Raw genomic sequence first — 20,084 nt, forward strand, 5'->3', positions numbered from 1 at the left:
TTCAGTGTAGGACAGATAAATACAGTGACAGTTTAACCCATTCATTTGCAATGTATTTACATCAATGGGGCCAAGAGTTTAGCAGGATTCAAAGAGGGACTGGATGTTTATATAGATAAACAGAAAATCCAATTAAAATAGTGAAGATTGTTTCAAAAACCCTCTGATGGGCTCGAAACGTTCCTGATTTGCACCACAAAATTTGTCTAATTAGTGGATGCAGGTTATTTGAAAGCTGTCTATTGCAGGGTGTCTTCCATTTCCTCTGAAGCATCTGGAACTGGACACTGCATACTAGGTTAGATAGACTATGGGTCTGATCCACTCTGGCAATGTCCATCTGCCTATTTATTGTGTAAATCCAAGACTATGTTTTTGCTGATCTTCCTTGAGCTCCTGGGAGTCTCTAGTCTTGCACTGAGAGCAGGAAGATGTCTCGCTAAATGTCATCCAATCTCCTGTCCTTTTTCCTTTTAGGAAGGAAAGTTCAGAACTCCTCGGACCTGCCCAGTACATTATGTCAGCTGTCAATAACACCAAATTCAACTCTGCAGTGTTCTTTCTCACCGGGTTCCCAGGTGAGGAAGACGTCCATCTCTGGATTTCTATCCCCTTCTGCTTAATGTATGTTATTTCGATAGTAGGAAATTCAGTCATTCTGTTCATTATAAAAACAGATCCAACCCTCCATGAGCCCATGTACATTTTCCTTTCCATGTTGGCCATCACAGACCTTGCCTTATCGATATCCACCATGCCAACGACACTGGGTATATTCTTTTTTAATTCTAGGGAGATCAGCTTTGATGCCTGTTTTGCCCAGCTGATCTTCATCCACTTGCTCGAATGCATTGAATCCTCTGTGCTCTTGTTGATGGCCTTTGACCACTTCATCGCGATCCGTAACCCACTGAGATATGCCTCCATCCTAACTCTGCCAAGAATAGGCAAGATGGGACTGGTGTGTGTGCTAAGAGGGGTGGCTGTAATTCTCCCGCTCCCTTTTCTTCTTCAACGGTTCCAATATTGTCGATCCAATATCCTCTCCCATTGTTACTGCATAAACCAGGACGTCATGAAGATGGCTTGTTCAGATATAAGAGTAAACAGTATCTATGGCTTGTCGATTGCACTCTTGACAGTGGGATTGGACTCGCTGCTCATCTTCCTCTCTTATGTGATGATCCTTAAAACAGTGCTGAGCATCACGACCCAAATGGAGTGTCTTAGGTCCCTGAACACCTGCATCTCCCACCTCTGTGCTGTCCTGCTCTTCTACATGCCAATGATCGGCCTTTCCATGGTACACAGATTCGGGGAGGACTCTTCTCACTTGCTTCAGATTCTCCTGGGCTACGTCTACCTGCTCATCCCACCTCTGATGAACCCAATTGTGTATAGTGTGAAAAGCAAACACCTTCGTGAGAGGATAATCAGGGTGTTCATCAAGTGAAGAGTCAGTTCATCATCCAGCTCCAAAACTGGTGACACAGGATGCAAAAAATATGGGCCACCTATTCCATCCTGGACCCTTAAACCTGAGACAACATGAGATACTGATCCGTGCTATGTAGAGACAGGTTCAGAGAGGGTCTAAGACCTGGAACAATGGGAGAGGGACTGGTGAGGGAGGACAGTGCAATGGGAGAAGGAAGCCAAGGTAGGCAGCAGCGTTTTAAAAGTGACTTTGTTCACGGAGAGCCAGGGAACTAGTGAGATCTTGGCCCATAAAGAGCCACATCAGTCACATCAGTGGCTGCTCCAACCTCATAATTCCTCTCAATACAGTCAATAAAGAGAAGGGATGTGGAAGTTGTTTCCCATTACACTTGGCCTGACACTGTCCTGTCTCTGGTTAAACATCCACAGGCCATAAAAAAGGCTGCAGAGCTGTTCTGCAGTCACACCCCTGGCCCTTCCCGAGCGCTCTGGGTGCTGTGTGATCTATGAGAACTGCAGCAGCTGTGGCCAGGGGCTACTGAAGGGGCACAGACACTCACCCTTCCCCTATGCCCTCAGCCAGGTCTTTGTGAAAGTGTCATCTCAGACACATGGTTAACGCAGGAGTCCCAGGAGAAGCCATTCAGGCAGCCCCCTACCTCCATTCACGGCTTTGCACACAACACACATCTGAGGACACTCCCCTCCGAGACATAGCAGAGTGGCATGTGTGAGTGAAGGCCTGACACACAAGAGTCCTGGCAAGAGACTCAGGCCTAGGTTCCTTCCTCCTCCCCCCATTTGTGCTGCCCCAGCAATGAAAGGGGGTGGAAATGGTCCTCATCTCCCCCACAGAGTCACAGCTAGCGCCTATCCTGCCCTTCCCATTCACTGCGGGGTGACCACCTTTTCAAAATCAGAAAAAGGACAGAGGCAGGAGCCCCTCTCCCTCTGTGACACTGCCCCACCCCTCTTCTTCCCCCGTGAGGCCCCACCCTCTGCTCCCCTTCTTCCCCCAAGGCTCCACCCAGTCTCCAGGCCAGAAGCTATAGCTGGGCCATGGTGAAATGTGTCCGGGGAGCTAGAGCCACTTTGAGGAGAACAAGATCCTCCAGCTGCCCTGGACAGGAGGCCGAGGGGCCCAAGAGAAGCCCCCTGCCTGTGACCCTGTCCCCCAGGGTGCATCCCAGGGTTGTTAGAAAGTCTGGGTCTCCCCACAGCAGCCTGAGGTCCTGGGGTTACTCTTCCCACAGCCCGGCTGGTGGCCTGGCTGGGGGTAAGAGCCTCAGAGGAAGTGGAGGAGTAGGGGAAAGGGCTTAGTGGGAAGAGATGGGACAGGGGGTGGGGACTCCTTGGAAAAGGAGCAGGGGTTGTGGCAAGACTGCTCCAATGTTCACCCCGAAAAGGAGTTTGGTGGGGGGCTCTTGAGTAAAGGAGGAGGATGGGGACAAAGAGTAGGAGACCTTGTGTTTTAGAGAAGACTGAATTAAGGTGAACCCTCAAATTGGGCTCTTGTATTAAATATCCCAGGCTGAGAGTATGTCTTGAATGGAGCTTAGAGGGAAGGGCAGGGTGCATGAAGGGCTACCGCAGTCCACAAGGGGGCAGTCTGGGGTGGCCCCATCCACAGGGAGTTAGCGAGAGTGAGCTGTGAACTTGAAAACTGTTACCACTGGGCAGAGTTTAGCTCAGCCCCCAGGCTGCTCTAGACCTCACTGAGACAGGGGGAGAACAGGCCAGTGAATCAAACCACTGTAACTGGCTCTTAGCCATCCCTGCTCTCTACATGGTAGCAGGGATCTCTGCTGATGCAGCAGAGAATCCACCCGTACTTCTCACCACTCAGATGGCTGTAAGTCTGGCCCTGTCGTCTGGACACTGCTCTGTCATTCAGGACAGCTGGGTTTGATTCCATTGCCAGGTGTGACCATGGGCAAGCCATTGGCTGTCTCTGAGCCTCTGCACAGGTGGATAATAGCCCTGCCCTGCCTCACAGAAGTGGCAGGAGGATAAATACATACAAGGTACAGTGAGGGGTAGGTAGTAGAATTCTGAGGGCAATGTTGGAGTGTCACAATTCAGCACAGTCACCAGACTGGTGTTTGCAGCCATTGAGGCTGAATGGGTCTAACTTCCAAATAATGGAGCAACATCCACAGGGGCCTCACCTTAGACTGTCTGGCTGGGAGAAAGCAGTCTGAGGGCAAAGGTCAGCTCCACACCTTGACCCGGTAACATGGACACGGCTGAGCACTATGGTGACTGGGCCCAAGCTCACACAGGTTTCAGCACAAGCTGCTTCCTCAGGAAATGGGCAAACAGATGGGAAGATGCTCTCAGAGACACAGGGAAATGAGGCTGTGTCCAGAGGAGGGGCATATTCATGGATGGGCCCAAATCGAGCAGACCCCCCCCCCAATCCACTGGCTGCAAATCCTGACCGCAGATCAGTGTCCAGATGTCCAGCCATGTCTCTCTCTTGCCAGTCCCATGCGATGATGCCCTGCCCAAATGGGATGTGCCTCGTGGGTGCCTGTCTGGCCCAATAGCAGATTAATCACTGGGTCTGAGCCAACGGGGCCACCCCAATCTGCTCCACCTGCCCAGCGCTCCTGCAGAGAAGCAGGGTCCGAGCACGGGGGCTTGCCCTATTCCCCCCTCCCAGCACTCCTGCTGGGGTGTGGGTCAGGGTACAGGAAGAGGGGGAGAGGACAAGACCCAGCACATGGCCCACTCACAGGGAGGAGTGCCGGACAGGGGAAGCGGGGCAATCCCCCTGCCTGGACCCCACTAACCTGCAGGATCACTGGGCGAGGCAAGCCCCCATAACCCAAACCCACTGTCTGGTGGGAGTGGGGGCTGCGGTAGGGGTGAGGAGAAAGCCTCAGTTTACCTGGCCCAGTCAGGGCCCCACAAATCCTAATCTGCCTCTGTGTGGGGAGGCAGCCCCCCCTCACCCCCTGTCATTGCCTGCCCACCTGAAAGCTAGGCCCAGCTAGTTTTCCTGTTTAGCTGCACCACTGGAGACCCTTGGCTTCCCAAAAGAATGTAAGTTGGGCCAGTTCTGTTCCTCTGTCTCTAGAGCAAAGCCCAAGTAACTTAGCCTGTAGTGACATGTGAGATAGATGAGTGTAGATGTGTGACAGCTGCCTGGTATTTTAAAATCATTTTCTCTAATGCTTTGTGCTGTTTGTTAATAAAGATACTACGTTTAAGCAGGCTGCATGTGACTGTATCGTTCTGGTCACAAGCACCCGAAGGGAAGAGACGGAGGTGTCCAGTCAGACCTGCTTGGTGATAAGCGTTTAGCATAGATGGGGCGTTGTTCCCGGTTGGAACAATGGGACAATTAAGAATATAAGAACATAAGAATGGCAATACTGAGTTAGACCAAAGTCCTGTGACGGTGCACCCCATAAGGATCTATGGAAATATGCTTATGAATGTATATATGACATAACTGGAATATGTTTTATGCTACATATGCCATGTAACCTATCTCTGTAAAGGTTATGATCTACTGAATCTATCCATCCTATTTGTATGCATGTGTCACTGTTGTATTCGAAGTTATGAATATAGCCTGTGTACTTGCTTGATTTCTAAGGGCTTGTGTACATCAGAAAGTTGCAGCACTGGTGAGGGAGTTACAGCGCTGCAACTTAGGAGGTGTACACATCTGCAGGGCACCACCAGCGCTGCAACTCCCTGTTTGCAGCGCTGGCCGTACTCCCGTTTTGTCTCGGGTGTAGAGGATCCAGCGCTGGTGATCCAGTGCTGGTAATCAAGTATAGACACTTACCAGCGCTTTTCTTGACCTCCGTGGAATAAGCAGGTATCCCAGCATACCTGAGGAAGCCTCTGGTAATCAAACTGGTCTCCTTCCCCAGCTTGCTCTCGCGTTCCCCGAACCCCGAGCAAGCAGGTCTCCTTCCCTGAGGTTTGCTGGGTGGTTCCGGGAACGCGAGAGCAAACCGCGGCGCAGCTGGTCTCCTTCCCCGGTTTGCTCTCGCGTTCCCCGAACAAGCAGGTCTCCTTCCCTACGGTTTGCAGGGTGGTTCGGGGAACGCGAGAGCAAACCGCGGCGAAGCTGGTCTCCTTCCCCAGCTTGCTCTCTCGTTCCCCGAACAAGCAGGTCTCCTTCCCTACGGTTTGCAGGGTGGTTCGGGGAACGCGAGAGCAAACCGGGAAAGGAGACCAGCTTCGCCGCGGTTTGCTCTCGCGTTCCCCAAACCACCCTGCAAACCGCAGGGAAGGAGACCTGCTTGCTCGGGGGTTCGGGGAACGAGAGAGCAAACCGGGAAAGGAGACCAGCTTCGCCGCGGTTTGCTCTCGCGTTCCCCGAACCACCCTCCAAACCGCAGGGAAGGAGACCTGCTTGTTTGGGGAACGAGAGAGCAAACCGGTGAAGGAGACCAGCTTCGCCGCGGTTTGCTCTCGCGTTCCCCGAACCACCCTGCAAACCGCAGGGAAGGAGACCTGCTTGCTCGGGGGTTCGGGGAACGAGAGAGCAAACCGGGAAAGGAGACCAGCTTCGCCGCGGTTTGCTCTCGCGTTCCCCGAACCACCCTGCAAACCGCAGGGAAGGAGACCTGCTTGTTTGGGGAACGAGAGAGCAAACCGGGGAAGGAGACCAGCTTCGCCGCGGTTTGCTCTCGCGTTCCCCGAACCACCCTGCAAACCGCAGGGAAGGAGACCTGCTTGCTCGGGGGTTCGGGGAACGAGAGAGCAAACCGGGAAAGGAGACCAGCTTCGCCGCAGTTTGCTCTCGCGTTCCCCGAACAAGCAGGTCTCCTTCCCTGTGGTTTGCAGGGTGGTTCGGGGAACACGAGAGCAAACCGCGGCGAAGCTGGTCTCCTTTCCCGGTTTGCTCTCGCGTTCCCCGAACCCCCCTTGAAGCCGCCCAACAGCGCTGCAGTGTGGCCACATCTAACACCACTTGCAGCGCTGGTTGCTGTAAGTGTGGCCACTCTGCAGCGCTGGCCCTATACAGCTGTACTAATACAGCTGTAACAACCAGCGCTGCAAAATTTTAGATGTAGACATGGCCTAAGTAACCTTAGTAAAGCATTTTGGTCAGCTTCCTGAGAATGGAATGTGTAAATTAAGTGTTCAGTCAAGAAAACACTTAAAGGACAATGAATCTTGGAAGGCTCCAATCCACATAAGAAGTCTACCTAAAGACGTTCAGGGTAGCATGTAAACAATGGCTTCTGCCTGTAAAAACTGAGTCATGCATTTTGTTCTATTTGTGTCAATGCTGTTTAAAATCCTCCTTGACTGCTAATGCACTGGAAAGTATTTCATCACCTCAGGTGATAGGAGCAATCGATACTGCTTCGAAACAAAAATATTTCTTGAACATATCGTTATCTGCAAAAGTTTCCTTCCTCTTTCTTACATGTTGCTTCCCCTTCCCCCCCTTTAATTGTTGTCTGTGTTTTGCCATTGAACTGGGTTTTTGTGCAAAGTTTTCTGCTTTTTTGACTGTAGAATCTTGGTTTTGTAGCTAGGTAATAATTTCTTCTTAAAGAAATCCCAATTTTCATTCCCATTTTTTTTGTCTAAATTTTTCCTTTATTTTTATCTTTACTTTTATCTTCAGGGGTTTGAGCATGGGTCTGCTAAACTCAGGGTTGTGAGTTCAATCCTTGAGGATGCCATTTAGGGACCTGGGGTTAAAATAAAACAAACTGGTAATTTGTCCTGCTTTGAGCAAGGGGTTGGACTAGAAGACCTCCTGAGATTCCTTCCAACCCTGACATTCTATGATGTTTCTCTTTGTTTTGGCCACTACTGCGAATGAGCAGCTGTTTTCATGTTACCGCTAATGGTGAGACCCAGATATTTTTCCTGGGATGTGTTCTAATTGGGATATTTCCCCCAGCATCTGTCTTGGCAAAGATTTGGGTGTTTTCCTCTCTCAGATTTTGAACAACGGGGTGCATGGCTCTAACATGGATTTAATTGAATTGAGGAACAATGATGGATAACCAGAATTCACACTTGTATTTCCTGCTTGTTCCTTTTCAGGTTTCCCTCTACACAATATGTAGGAATTACTGATGGATGGAGCACCATAAAAATGGAACTGGCATTAGTTGGGTTAAAATTTTTCATAATTCATTAATCTCAAAAATAAAATAGGCATTTTTCTGTGTGTAAAGAGTGAGCAATCTGTTTCACCCATGAGACCATCCTCCAGTTGTACATGTAGTGTCTCATATTAACATTCTCTCTCCATCCAGGCATTTGTACTGAGACCTTCATCCTAGACCCTGGGCACCTACAGGAAGTCAGGGGAATATATGGTAGATGCAGGAGACATTGATCTCCCGGAGAGTTGGACACCTTCTCCTCCTAATCCATGCCAGATTCCAACACAACCGACTTCACCAACCCCTCCACCTTCATCCTGCTGGGCATTCCTGGCCTGGAAGTGGCTCATGTCTGGATCTCCATCCCCTTCTGCACCATGTATGTCACAGCCATCTTGGGGAACTGCACCATCCTGTTCATCGTGAAGATGGAGCCGAGCCTTCATGGCCCCATGTACTATTTCCTCTGCATGCTGGCCATTACTGACCTCATGCTGTGCACGTGCACAATTCCCAAAATGCTGAGCATCTTCTGGTTCAATTCCAGGGAGATAGATTTCAGTGCCTGTCTCACCCAGATGTTCTTCATTCACTGCTTCTATGCAATGGAGTCTGGGATCTTTGTGGCCATGGCTTTTGATCGCTATGTGGCTATCTGTGATCCACTCAGACATTCCACCACTCTGAGAAATCCTGTGGTGGCGAAGATAGGCCTGGCCGTGATGTTGCGTGGCAGCATGTTCGCACTGCCCTGTCCCTTGCTAGCAAGGCAGTAGCCATATTGCAGAACCAACATCATCCCCCACATAAGCTGCAAGCACATAGCTGTGGTGAATCTGGCCTGTGCTGATATCCGCATCAGTAGTTACTATGGCCTCACTGTGGCGAACTTGGTCATCACTGTAGATGTGTTTTTCATTGCCTTGTCCTATACCCAGATCCTCAGGGCCACCTTCAGCCTCCCCACAAAGGTTGCCCGGCTCAAGACTTTTAGGACCTGTAGCTCCCACCTCTGTGCCATTTTAGCTTTTACTTCCCAGGTCTCTTCTCTGTCCTCACGTATCAGTTTGGCCATCATGTGCCCCTGTATTTCCATATTCTCTTTGCTAATGTGTGCCTCCTGGTGCCCCCCATGTTAAATCCCATCATTTTTGGTGTGAGGACCAAATGGATCTCGGACAGGCTGCTCCGGCTTTTTACTTATAAAAGGACCTAATGTTTTCTCCTGGTGCTCTGGCTCTCAGCCCGAACTCTGCACAGAGCTGGCTTGTGACATGGTGCTGAGCCCTGTTCCCTGGATCCCATATTGGATGGTCAGAGAGACATTAAACACTTTTTTGACCTTACTGTGCTGTTTTAAGAATGAAGAGTGTTTAGTGTAGCAATTGGGGAACTGTTCTGTGTACAACATGCTGAATTGACAGATTTCAAATTGCTGTTAACATGACCCCCAAGGCAACACCCCTTGTCCACCTCTTTCACAAAGGCCCTGCCCCTGCTCTGCTTCTTCCCTCCCAAAGCCATGCACCAGTTGCAAGGTTGCCATTTCAGATTTTGTGAAGGATATATCTTAGCAGATAGCTGACAGAAGCACTGTATTTAATTTCTATATAAAAGAAAGGAAAATAAATAAATATTACACCCACTCATGTTATACTTTGAAAATGAAACCAGCAGGATCTTTTTCAGGGGATATGGCAATATGCCATATTTATTGTGAATACAGAAAGAATCAGAGTAAGCAATCAGTTATAGCTATAACATTCCATTCACTCACAAATTAATTCACACACAGAGAAGTTCTGCAAGGTACTTTCATGTGCCAGCAATGCCCCTCTGCCATGTACATTGACCTTACCGGACAGTCTATGCGAAAGAATAAATGGACACAAATCTGACATCAGGAATCATAACATTCAAAAACCAGTAGGAGAACACTTCAACCTCTCTGGTCACTCAGTAATAGATTTAAAGGTGGCAATTTTGCAACAGAAAAAGCTTCAAAAACAGACTCCAATGAGAAACTGCTGAGCTTGAATCAATATGCAAACTAGATACCATTAACTTTCGTTTGAACAGAGACTGGGAGTGGCTGGGTCATTACAGAAATTGAATCTATTTCCCCATGTTAAGTATCCTCACACCTTTTCTTCAACTGTCCGAAATGGGCCATTTTGATTATCACTACACATTTTTTTTTCCTCCTGATGATAATAGCTCATCTTAATTAATTAGCCTGTTAGAGTTGGTAGGGAAACTTTCACCTTTTCATGTTCTCTGTATGTGTGTATGTATGTGTGTGTTTTCTTACTATATGTTCCATTGTATGCATTTGATGAAGGGGACAGTAGCCAACAAAAAGTTATGCTCAAATAAATTTGTTAGTCTCTAAGGTGCCACGGGTACTACTGTTGTTTTTATGGATACTTGTTAACACAGTTGCTACTCTGAAACCTATATGTATGCATTATCACTTTTGTATCTGAAGTTATCAGCACTGACAATGTGCCTGTGTTTCAAATGTTTTTGTTGCTGTGGTAGCTTCCACAAGGTAGCTTACGTCCAGTCTGCCCAGTACATTGACAACGGACTATTCAACTTGATGGCACATCACTGAACACAATGGGCCATGAAAGAAACTTATCTCCACCTAATAAACTTTCTTGTGGACGTTCTAACCAGAATATGGGTAATGGTCCCTGCTATGATTCCTGAAAGCACGCAAGGGCATGTGACCAGTTTACGTGGAGAACTGTTTGCACCATCAGGGTGATACACTGCTTGAATCAAATTCTGTCTCATTTACAGCACACAGATAGCAATTTTGCTTTATGGTTATCTACTTTGATCTGCTCACTTGTTACTTATAATCAATTAATATCCATCTTTCTATAATTTATAAATCTGATGTAAATGTTTTACATAAAACAGTATGTTATTTGAAGTGTAAAATCAAATCTGCTCAGGAAATCTGCTGCTGCTTTGTCCTCTCCAGATTGAGGGAGGGATGGACTATGTAATTAACTTACACTGGTCAGGCATACGACAAGGACCAGGCAGTATAGCTCTGGGTTCCTAGGCTGGGGAGCTGGGTGGAATTGGCTGAAACCTCTCTATTGTTATTTCATGAGTGGCTGGCAAAAGCATTCACATAACTCAGCTGGGTATATCCCTGCCTGTGAATATTTTGTGAGTGCAACAGCTGGAGGGGTTTGCAGCTTGTGACATTATCACAGGGTAATTGGGGGCCCAGACTAGTGTGCTAGAGTTCTCAGTGGTACTCCAGTTCCATGTTGGCAACCTGCAGAAATTTGTCATAAGGGCATGGCAAACAGGATGAAATGCACAACTTGTTCTGAATGAGATTTGTTCTTCATACACTGGGTGGAGATTTTAAGTGAGACTTTGTGCGATGACTGGCGATCACTTGGGGGTGGCAGCATTACAGGCCTGGAGTGGCAAGTGTTATTTTTACAGTATTTGCGCCCCGCCCCCCTGCACTTGGAGTGTCAGAGTGGAGAATCAGCCTTGCAACAGTAAAGCTGAAAGGCTTGAACTTGGACCAAGTAACTGTCAGTGTGGGAAGGAACAAGAACCGGCAATGCATTATGGCTTAAATTGCAAAGGATTTTCAGTGACAACTACAGAATCCCTGCCGCTTTGGCAGCAACATCACCATTCTTATGTATTCACATGGACTTGTTGGGGGAGTATATTTGTTAGTGGGAAAAACTGGAGACTACCTATATAGTGAATGTCACTGGGTGGGATCTGACAGGCTGAGGATTAATTGTAACAGCACCACGTGGAGAGGAGTGAAAGCTCAGTGGTTTGAGCATTGGCAGGTTAAACTCGGTGTTGTGAGTTCAGCCCTTGATGGGATCACTTAGGGAAGTTGCAGATTAGTCCTGCTTTGAGCAGGGAGTTGGGCTAGATGACCTTCTGAGGTCCCTTCCAACCCTCAGATTCTAAGTGCACTCAGTTGTGGAAACGTATCCCTAAGTGGACCATCCTGGGGAGAAGACAATTCATTTTAGACTGAAATATTTCTCATTCCCAAATGCTGAGAGACAATATTTGAAAGAAGCAAAATTGCAAATAGTGACACCAGCAGAAGAATGGAAAATTCTTTTGCCTTACACTTGGAAAGCCCCAGGTTTATCAGGAGGTTTACAATAGGGGAAAAGGATGTTTGGAAGAAAGGGTGGTTAAGGCGTGCCTTGGTCAAATAGTTATTAACATGCAGCCCAGTATGGCAGGGAAAAGGCTCCTTCAGGGACCCCATGGAGAAAAAGGCATGGAGGTATGCATTTTGGAGCCATATGTAAGTAATTTAAGTGGAGCACATGTGGTCAAACCAATATGAAGAAGCAAATGGTAATTAATCCAGCTCATACCCAGAAGATGGTAATTATGGGCCTCCCTTTAGCAAACATTTCAGCAATAGAACCCCAGTGTGGAAACTTTGTTCAACCCTTGTATAAGGGCTGGAGGAATTGAGTAAATCTTCATGATATTCCCAGACTGCGTAAGTATTGAAAGCAAAGTGACATTTTAGGAACAATTGGTGCCAAAGTAGGAGTTCTTAATAACACAAATGAGGAGATGGTTGCAAATAAAATAAATGCAGTGTGTCAACATCTAAAGGATTTAGCAGTGCCCTGAGTATATCTTTAGATCAGCTAAACTGCATACAGGATGGGGTGGCAGAAATTTTAGAGAAATAGGAGCAATCCCAAGAAAAGGATCATCTCTGCCTCTTGCAGGCTGTTGGTGCCCTCCCAATTAGTGTTTTCTTGGCCCTAGCATGCATGCAAATGTAGATGTGGATTAGTGACATGGTAAAGAACATGACTTGAGAGGGTATGACTGGGACACTCCCACTGGAAATCAGCAGCATTAGCTGGAAATATTCCCCACAGACAGAGAGATTTTTACAATCCTGGTGGAAAATGGTAAATTTTACCAATGACAAAGGATTTGGAGAAATCAGTTTATTAGTTTTATTAATGCTGGAAATAGAAATAAGGTGGGTTCTCCCCATTGTCCTCTTGGGCCTTAATATTAATTATACAGTGATGGAACTCCTGGATGACAGGGAGTGAGTAATAAAAGAGGCCCGGGGTGGAAGGCAGTAGAATTGGGAGCCTATTTAGAAGAATTTTGGATTGGATCTGAATGCAACACAAAGACTATGTAGTCACACGATGTGTGTTTACAAGTAATAGAGAGAAAACACCTCTATTTATTTAAATTAATTTGCTTATTGTAAAATGTTATTTGAATGCCCCTTCCCCCCCCCGCCAAAGGAGGCATTTTTCCCAATTACTCTTGGTGACTTAATTCATTGGCAACAGCAAACCCCATTTCTGTCAAACAGGTGTGGAAGTGGGTTGATCTTCAGGGGCGGTGAATAGAGATGCCAGACCCCCGTCAGATGCTGAGAGCTGAGTGGCCCCCCACACGTCGGGCCGGGGGAGGATGGGCAAGCAGCTGCAGGTTTCCTGCTTTCTCTTTGGAAAATGTGGTCACCCTAGTCCAGGGCCTGCTGAGTGTGGGAGGCTGATGCAGGGCGAGTGCTGCCATCTAGAGGTGTGGTTCTATAGCACGAGGGACAGAGGCTCATGATTTGAACTAGAGCTGGCTGGAAAACAGGGATATTTACCCCCACGAAAAATGTTGACCCAAACAAAAACGTTTCCTTTTCGCCCATCTTTGAGGTGAGTTTCTCTGAAATTTCAGCTGCCATGATGCTGCCCAGCTGCAGCTGCTAGGATCCACAAGAGAAATTGGAGGCTTTTCATCTGCCTCTTCCTCATATAGTAAATGAAGGTTGTACTGACAGAGTCTATGGCTGCACTCTGGTAAGGAAAGGTCAACAATTCCTGCCTAGTCTATTGCTGGGGTATTGTGCCCATCAGCTACTCTAACCAGCCCTCCCATCTCTGTGCAGCCCCCTGCACGCTGTACAAGGTCCCTTCAGCAGATCCTGCAGGCAGTGGCTACTGTGACAGGCCCTGGTAGCACATCTCTGATGAACCTGTGCTAGCAGGGAGCTGGAGAGGGTCCTAGAGTAGTTATGTAGCTCAGAGATTGTGGGTGGGTGGATCTAGTTACCAGTGGATCACTGAGATCTGTGCCTAACTTTAGGGATTTAGGGATCCTGGGTCGCCCTTTTCATTCCTCAGGGAGAAGGGAAGGCACCTTGCATCATGGAACAATCTGAGGGAAATTTCGCATTTAGAAAGCCTTGTGAAATTGCCCTTCTCTGGCCTCCACTCTGGATTTGTAATGCAGGAAAGGGGGCTGTCAGGGAGAAATTTGTTCCTAAGTTATTATTAATTAAATATCATTGTTATTTTAATATTTTATTTCAGCAAGATCACAGCTGTGATGGCATCATAGTTACCACGCGTCTGCCCTCGAGGTAGCCGGATGACTAATTGGAACCACGCAAACAGTGATGACAAGCCTGGATTCCAGGAATAGACCCTGTAGCAGGGCTGGCGCTGCAGTCCAATTAGGTAGCATCATCACATGTCCCGTGTGGGTTGGCCTCCTGCAGTTTGCCATTGGCTGTGACAGGGTTAAAGTTCATGCACATTAAGCCAAGCAGTTGAGATTCCCTGATGGACTAATTGCCCCCAAGGGAACATGCAGACGTGCTTCATAAAGACACTTGCCTCCTTATCTGAACAGATATTGCCTGCTGCCCGTGCAACCTCTCCGATGACTCCTTGTCCTTTGGGGTGAAAACCTCTGGTGTGAGCAGCTCCCCTTCTAGCAGGAATTGGGTACATTAGCAAGTTTCACTATCTTTAAAATGTGAAGTGAAGGGGAAAGGCTGTGAGCTGTTTCCATTTGCTGATGTTCTGCACAGCAGCAGAGGACTCAGCTGGGGTGTCGGGGTGACTCAGTGTCAGAGGCTGGGGGGCAGGAAGAACTAGGTAGCTTGGAAACCCCTCCCCTGCATCTGCTCATGTTCCACAGTGGGCTCTTCAGACTACAGAGAAATCTGAGATTCAAAGAGACCTTGGAGTATTAAAATCCCAATGCCTCGAGTCAGGATTGCTCAAGGGCTCCCATTTCAAGAGGTGCCGTGTGCTCTGGTCCTAATCCTGCCAGGGGCTGAGCGAGAAGAGACACCATAGAATCTCAGTGACTAATTCAAAAATCACCTCAAGTTTATTTGCTTCTGGAAATTTAGTCAGCAAATGCATTTTCAAAGGTTTTATTCACTGGCCCAACTGTGAACACAGGAATTCAGAGCTCCGTTGCTCTGTGGTAACAAGTCTGATAGGGCTTATTTGTGTTTCTTGACAGGCTGAGGACTTCACCATTTTACCTTGTGTTTAATCCACAGAGTTACAAGGCTATCGGCATCTCCGCCCCCTCTCTGGTCTCCGAGTGCCACATGTCACGCCTCAGTCCCTGCCCTCTAATGGAATGGAATCCCACAATCCCTCCACCCACCCCAGACTAGAATATGTGGTGCATGGACAGCTTGCTGAGCACATCTGAGTGGGTTCAGCACTTACGGTTCTTCCCTATGGGAGTCTGTGAGCAGCCATGAGACAAGCGACCAGCCAGCCTTCTTGAACCCAAATACTGTTTAATCTGAACAGCAGGAATAAAGCGTAAGATGGGAGAATAAGAGAGTTTTCAAACAACAGTCTGTACACGTCTCTGATCCCAAGCCCTCCCAATCTGGGCCCAGGGCCTTATGACTTCTTCAGCATTGTCTGTGCCTGTCAGTCTGAAGAGCTTCTCAGAAACAGCTGCCAGACCTTTGGAGAGACTCCCAGCGCTGGCAAAACAAACTGGGTAATATGGCTGGAGCCCAGGAATAAGATCTTCCAAGCATGTAGCTCCGGTGTTGTCTCTCAACCTCCCTGGGGTGGTTACTGAGCCATGGCTTTTCCTGAGCTGTTGCTTCCCTTCCTGCTTGTTTCCCAGCAGCCTGCTATTAAACTAAGAAGAGCCACAGGGTTTAACTCAATATAGACGTAACATAAACATCCCAAAAGTTAACCCAAAATAGTTATATAGCAAACATCCCAACAACTGGGTTCAACACACACATTCATTATGGCAGCTCAGCTCCATGTCTGTCATTCCAGGTGCTATGTGTCATTCCGGTGTCCATTCCAGTGTCCGGTGTCCATCCAGTGACATTCTGGGTGCTATGGATTTTATGAACACAGAACGGAGACAGTCAGAGAAGGAGAGAGAGCAATAGACACCTTTCATATGGGAATTTCCATTTCCATGAATATTCATGCATTTGATGTTGAAATTCATTTCCTGCAAACACTAATTACAGCTGAATAATAGGTGCTGGGGTTAGTAGGTATGAGAGTGTGGGAGCTCTGGGAATGAATATTTTCTATACTGACCCCGATGCCTGTTACCACTCCGGATACAGGCTACTGACTGACAGAACAGAACCTGAGGAGAACCAGTCAGCTATTAACCCAGGGACAGAGGAACTACTAGACTTTTGTTTGCTGAAAAGTGACTGAATGAGGGCTGAGATGCTGCAAAATTTTTAGGTTCTGAAGAAATCCAGATGACAGATGCTACATTTTAAGTCCCACTCTAACCTGAGAAATCGGCTCTGAAAGAAAATGAGAGAGGAAAGAATGGGTTGACATTCTTGTAAATGTTATGCCAAATACTCTAAATACTGTTTACAATTGGTTTTGCTATTAACTCTTTTTTTCAGTGAAAGGTTGTAGGATACTGTCTCCTGGTAAACTCATGAGAAGTTCTTTCAAACATTTATATTCAGGTTCAAGCATACGATAACTGAAGTACCTGTGCAAGACTTTCCAAAATGTCCTGAAAGAACAAAACTGCTGGTCTGTGTTTCAGCAAAGAGTAGAGCTGAGGTGCAGGAAAAGAGAGTGTTAGAATCTTTTACAATAATTTATGCCCATCAGCTGTCACACGGACATGGCTGAGGTCACTTGCCCACTCAACTGGATATTAGTTGAAACCTAGTGTTTGCACTATTAATCTATGTGTGGGGCCAATCCCTCCCCAGCCGAGTTGAAGTAACTGTCCGTTTCAGCTTGTAACTTCCAAAATATCTATAGACTCTTGCATAGGGAGAGGATGCAGGTCTTGTGAGGATGAAGAGAAGCCTGTAGGATGATTGAACTCTCTGGATTCAGTCAACATTGGCCAGGCCAAGCACCTCAGCTTGCAGGTCAGAATATCACCAGGAGCATTTTGTAAGGGATAGTTAATAGAGTCCAGTTCTGATAGAATTTACCATGTAAATATGGATTGATGTAGTTAAAGCTACTGTTATTTAAGCACCTGTCACTAAGAATTTATCCCATGTACTGGAAAAAGTCAGTGGCATTTAGACTATTAGGAATGGAGAAAATTTATATATATATATATATATATATATATATATATATATATATATATATATATATATATATATATATATATATATATATATGTAGCAAGGCAATGAAATACTTAATATATAGCTTTAATGCAAGACAGATAACTACAATGACCATATTTGCCATGCATTTACCCACATATCATGATACAATAAGCCACAGTCAAAAGTGGAGGTGTCTGTGGTAAGGTCTCAGAGTAGCAGCCGTGTTAGTCTGTATCCATAGACAGAACAGGAGTACTTGTGGCACCTTAGAGATGTCAATGGGGCCAAGAGCTTAGCAGGATTCAAAGAGGGACTGGATACTTATCTGCATAATCAGGACATCCAATTACAGTAGTTTTGGATGGGTGATAAACCTTCCTGATTTACACCATAAAATATGTCAAACTGCTGAGAGTCAGGGGGAAACTTTCCTTGGGAGCAGGTTTTCCTATAGCTTCCTATTGCAGGGCTGTTTCCATCTTCCTCTGTAGCATCTGGAACTGGCCACTGGTTACTGGGCTAGATGGATTGCAGATCTGATCCAGTCTGGCAGCGCCTATCTTCCTATCAGTGATATAAATCCAAGACTATATTTATGCTGATCTTCCGTGAGCTCCTGGGTTTCTCTAGACTTCCACTGAGAGCAGAATGATGCCTCACTAATTATCATCTAATCTCCTGTTCTTTTTCCTTTCAGGAAGAAAAGCTCAAAACTCCTTGGACCTGCCCAGTACATTATGTCAGTTGTCAATGACACTAAATTCAAATTTGCAATGTTCATGCTCACTGGGATACCAGGGCTGGAAGATGTCTATATTTGGATCTCTATCTCCTTCTGCATAATGTATGTTATTTCCATAGTAGGAAATTCAGCCATTCTGTTCATTATAAAAACAGATCCAAGCCTCCATGAGCCCATGTACATTTTCCTTTCCATGTTGGCCGTCACAGACCTTGCCTTATCTATATCCACCATACCAACAATACTGAGCTTATTCTTGTTTAATGTTAGAGAGATCAGCCTCAATGCCTGTTTTGCCCAGCTGTTCTTCATCTGCTTGTTTCAATGCATTGAATCCTCTGTGCTGTTGTTGATGGCCTTTGACAGCTTCACTGCAATCTGTAAGCCTCTGAGATATGCTTCCATCTTAACCCTGGCAAGAATAGCCAAGATGGGACTGGCGTGTGTGCTAAGAGGGGTGGCCGTAATATTCCCACTCCCCATTCTCCTGAAACGGTTCCGATACTGTCAAGCCAATGTACTTTCCCATTCCTACTGCCTGCACCAGGAGGTCATGAAAATGGCTTGTTCGGATATCACAGACAACAGCATTTATGGCTTATCTATTGCATTCTTTACAACGTGGTTGGACCCGCTGCTTCCTCTCTTATGTGATGATCCTCAAAAAGGTGCTGAGCATCGCGTCCCACTCACCTCCTCTCTCACCGTGGAAGAAGATATGCACAGTCCTTTGCCCATCCCGCCCCCTAGGAATACATTCCAAAAACTGTGTTTAGAGAAAATAAAACAATTTGATTAGCTACAAAACCAGTTTTAAAGTGATTATAATAAGGGATAGCAAACACATCAAAGCAGATTACTGAGCAGATAAAACAGACATGCAAATTAAGCTTAATACATTAAAGAAACTGGCTGCAAATAGTAATTTTTCACCCTAAATGTTGTTTTAAGGAGGTTGCAGAGTTTCTTGAAGACAAACTGCTCTTTCTTGCTGCTTAAAACTCCAGGCCTTCCTCTCACAGGCCAGACACCTTTTCCAGCCTGGGCTTTGTCCTTGTTTCTTAGATGTTTCCAGCAGTAGTCCTGGGTGGGGATTAAGTGACGTAAGAACCCTGGTTATCTCACTCCCCAGCCTTACATAGGGTTTACATATTGCAGGAACCCTTTGTGTCCCAGTTTGATCCCCACCCCCTACTAGTGCAAAAATACTAGCAGTCCAGGATGGAGTCTAGTACCAGGTGACATGATCACATGACCCTGCAGTGTCAAAGCAGACACATGTCAAAGGTTGTTTGCAGCATTCCAGGAAGGTGGAAGGCTCATTGACTAACCAACGAGACCAACTGCATTTTTATGGTGGGTGTTCCCCAGGTGCAAACACTTTTGTAATTGAGACATAGTCAATATTCCTAACTTCAGATGCAGAAATGATACATGCATAGAAATAGGATAATCACATTCAGTAAATCATAACCTTTCCAGTGCTAGCTTACTTGACCATTTCACGTAAACCACATCTTCAGTATGCTAACATTATATTAGAACACTGTTTCTATGAAAAATATGGGGCATGGTGCCACATATATCGTCTTGTGCCGCACAGCTTTCTGTAGGTCACTTTCCTTTTGATGTGGGATAGTTGAAACAGACTTTGTACAAAGAGCTGAGATTTTCCACTGATTTGTTACTCAAAACATGCTGTAAATATAGAGCATAAAACAAGTTTATTCATAACATATATAATTTTAAGTCATTATACGTGATAGCAAACAGATCAAAGCAGAGTACCTAACAAATAAACAAAAACACAAACTAAGCCTAACCTACTAGATAGATTGGATATGAACTAGCAATTTTCACAAGCACTCCAGCAAGTTTCCATATGCAGGCTAGAAATCCCTTTCGCCTGGGACTAGCTCTTTCCTCCTTTCAGTCTTGTTCCTCTCTTGTTTCCAGGAGTTCTCTTGTGTGGGGAGTGAGGCCAAGAGGTGACGTCACAACCCACCTAATATAGTTGGGAAATACAGGTACCAAAATGGAGTTTAGTGCCATGTGGTTTGACCACATGTCCTTGCATGCACTGCTGAGTCATAGCAGCCATTATCCATAGGCAGTCTTGAGTGTTCTCAGAAAGGATCACCAGGTGAGGGACAAGCTTCTCCTCAGGCCTACTGTCCCCCGTAATGGCCCCTTACCCTGAATAGTCCTTTCACAACCAGTTGTCTAGACTGGAAACATTTTGCATAGTGGGTGTAACTACGTTTGAAATACAGCTACATAGTCAATATTCATAGCTTCAGATACAAAAATAACACATGCACACATATAGGATCATCATATTCTGCAAACCATATTTTTTCAGACACCTCACAAATCATGTTTTGTACAAGATGCATCA

General features: G+C 46.3%; 1 protein-coding gene and 2 pseudogenes across 1 annotated transcript; all 3 read left to right on the forward strand.

Annotated features, from left to right (window-relative positions):
* Window positions 1-484: 484 nt before the first annotated feature.
* On the forward strand, window positions 485-1,453 carry LOC115645524 (olfactory receptor 51G2-like). Its single transcript, XM_030550304.1, has one exon. It carries the CDS (start codon window positions 518-520, stop codon window positions 1,451-1,453), a length of 936 nt encoding a protein of 311 aa, XP_030406164.1. The 5' UTR covers window positions 485-517.
* A 6,354-nt stretch (window positions 1,454-7,807) lies between these two features.
* LOC115648017 lies at window positions 7,808-8,754 on the forward strand (annotated as a pseudogene).
* A 9,101-nt stretch (window positions 8,755-17,855) lies between these two features.
* Window positions 17,856-18,462, forward strand: LOC115648027 (annotated as a pseudogene).
* Window positions 18,463-20,084: the final 1,622 nt, after the last annotated feature.

This window comes from Gopherus evgoodei, chromosome 1 (genome assembly GCF_007399415.2).
Source record: "Gopherus evgoodei ecotype Sinaloan lineage chromosome 1, rGopEvg1_v1.p, whole genome shotgun sequence".
In the NCBI taxonomy this organism is placed as follows: Eukaryota; Metazoa; Chordata; order Testudines; family Testudinidae; genus Gopherus; species Gopherus evgoodei.

What these genes read in the sequence shown, in the direction of transcription:
- LOC115645524 (XM_030550304.1), top strand. Translation starts at nt 518, where the DNA reads ATGTCAGCTGTCAATAACACCAAATTCAACTCTGCAGTGTTCTTTCTC.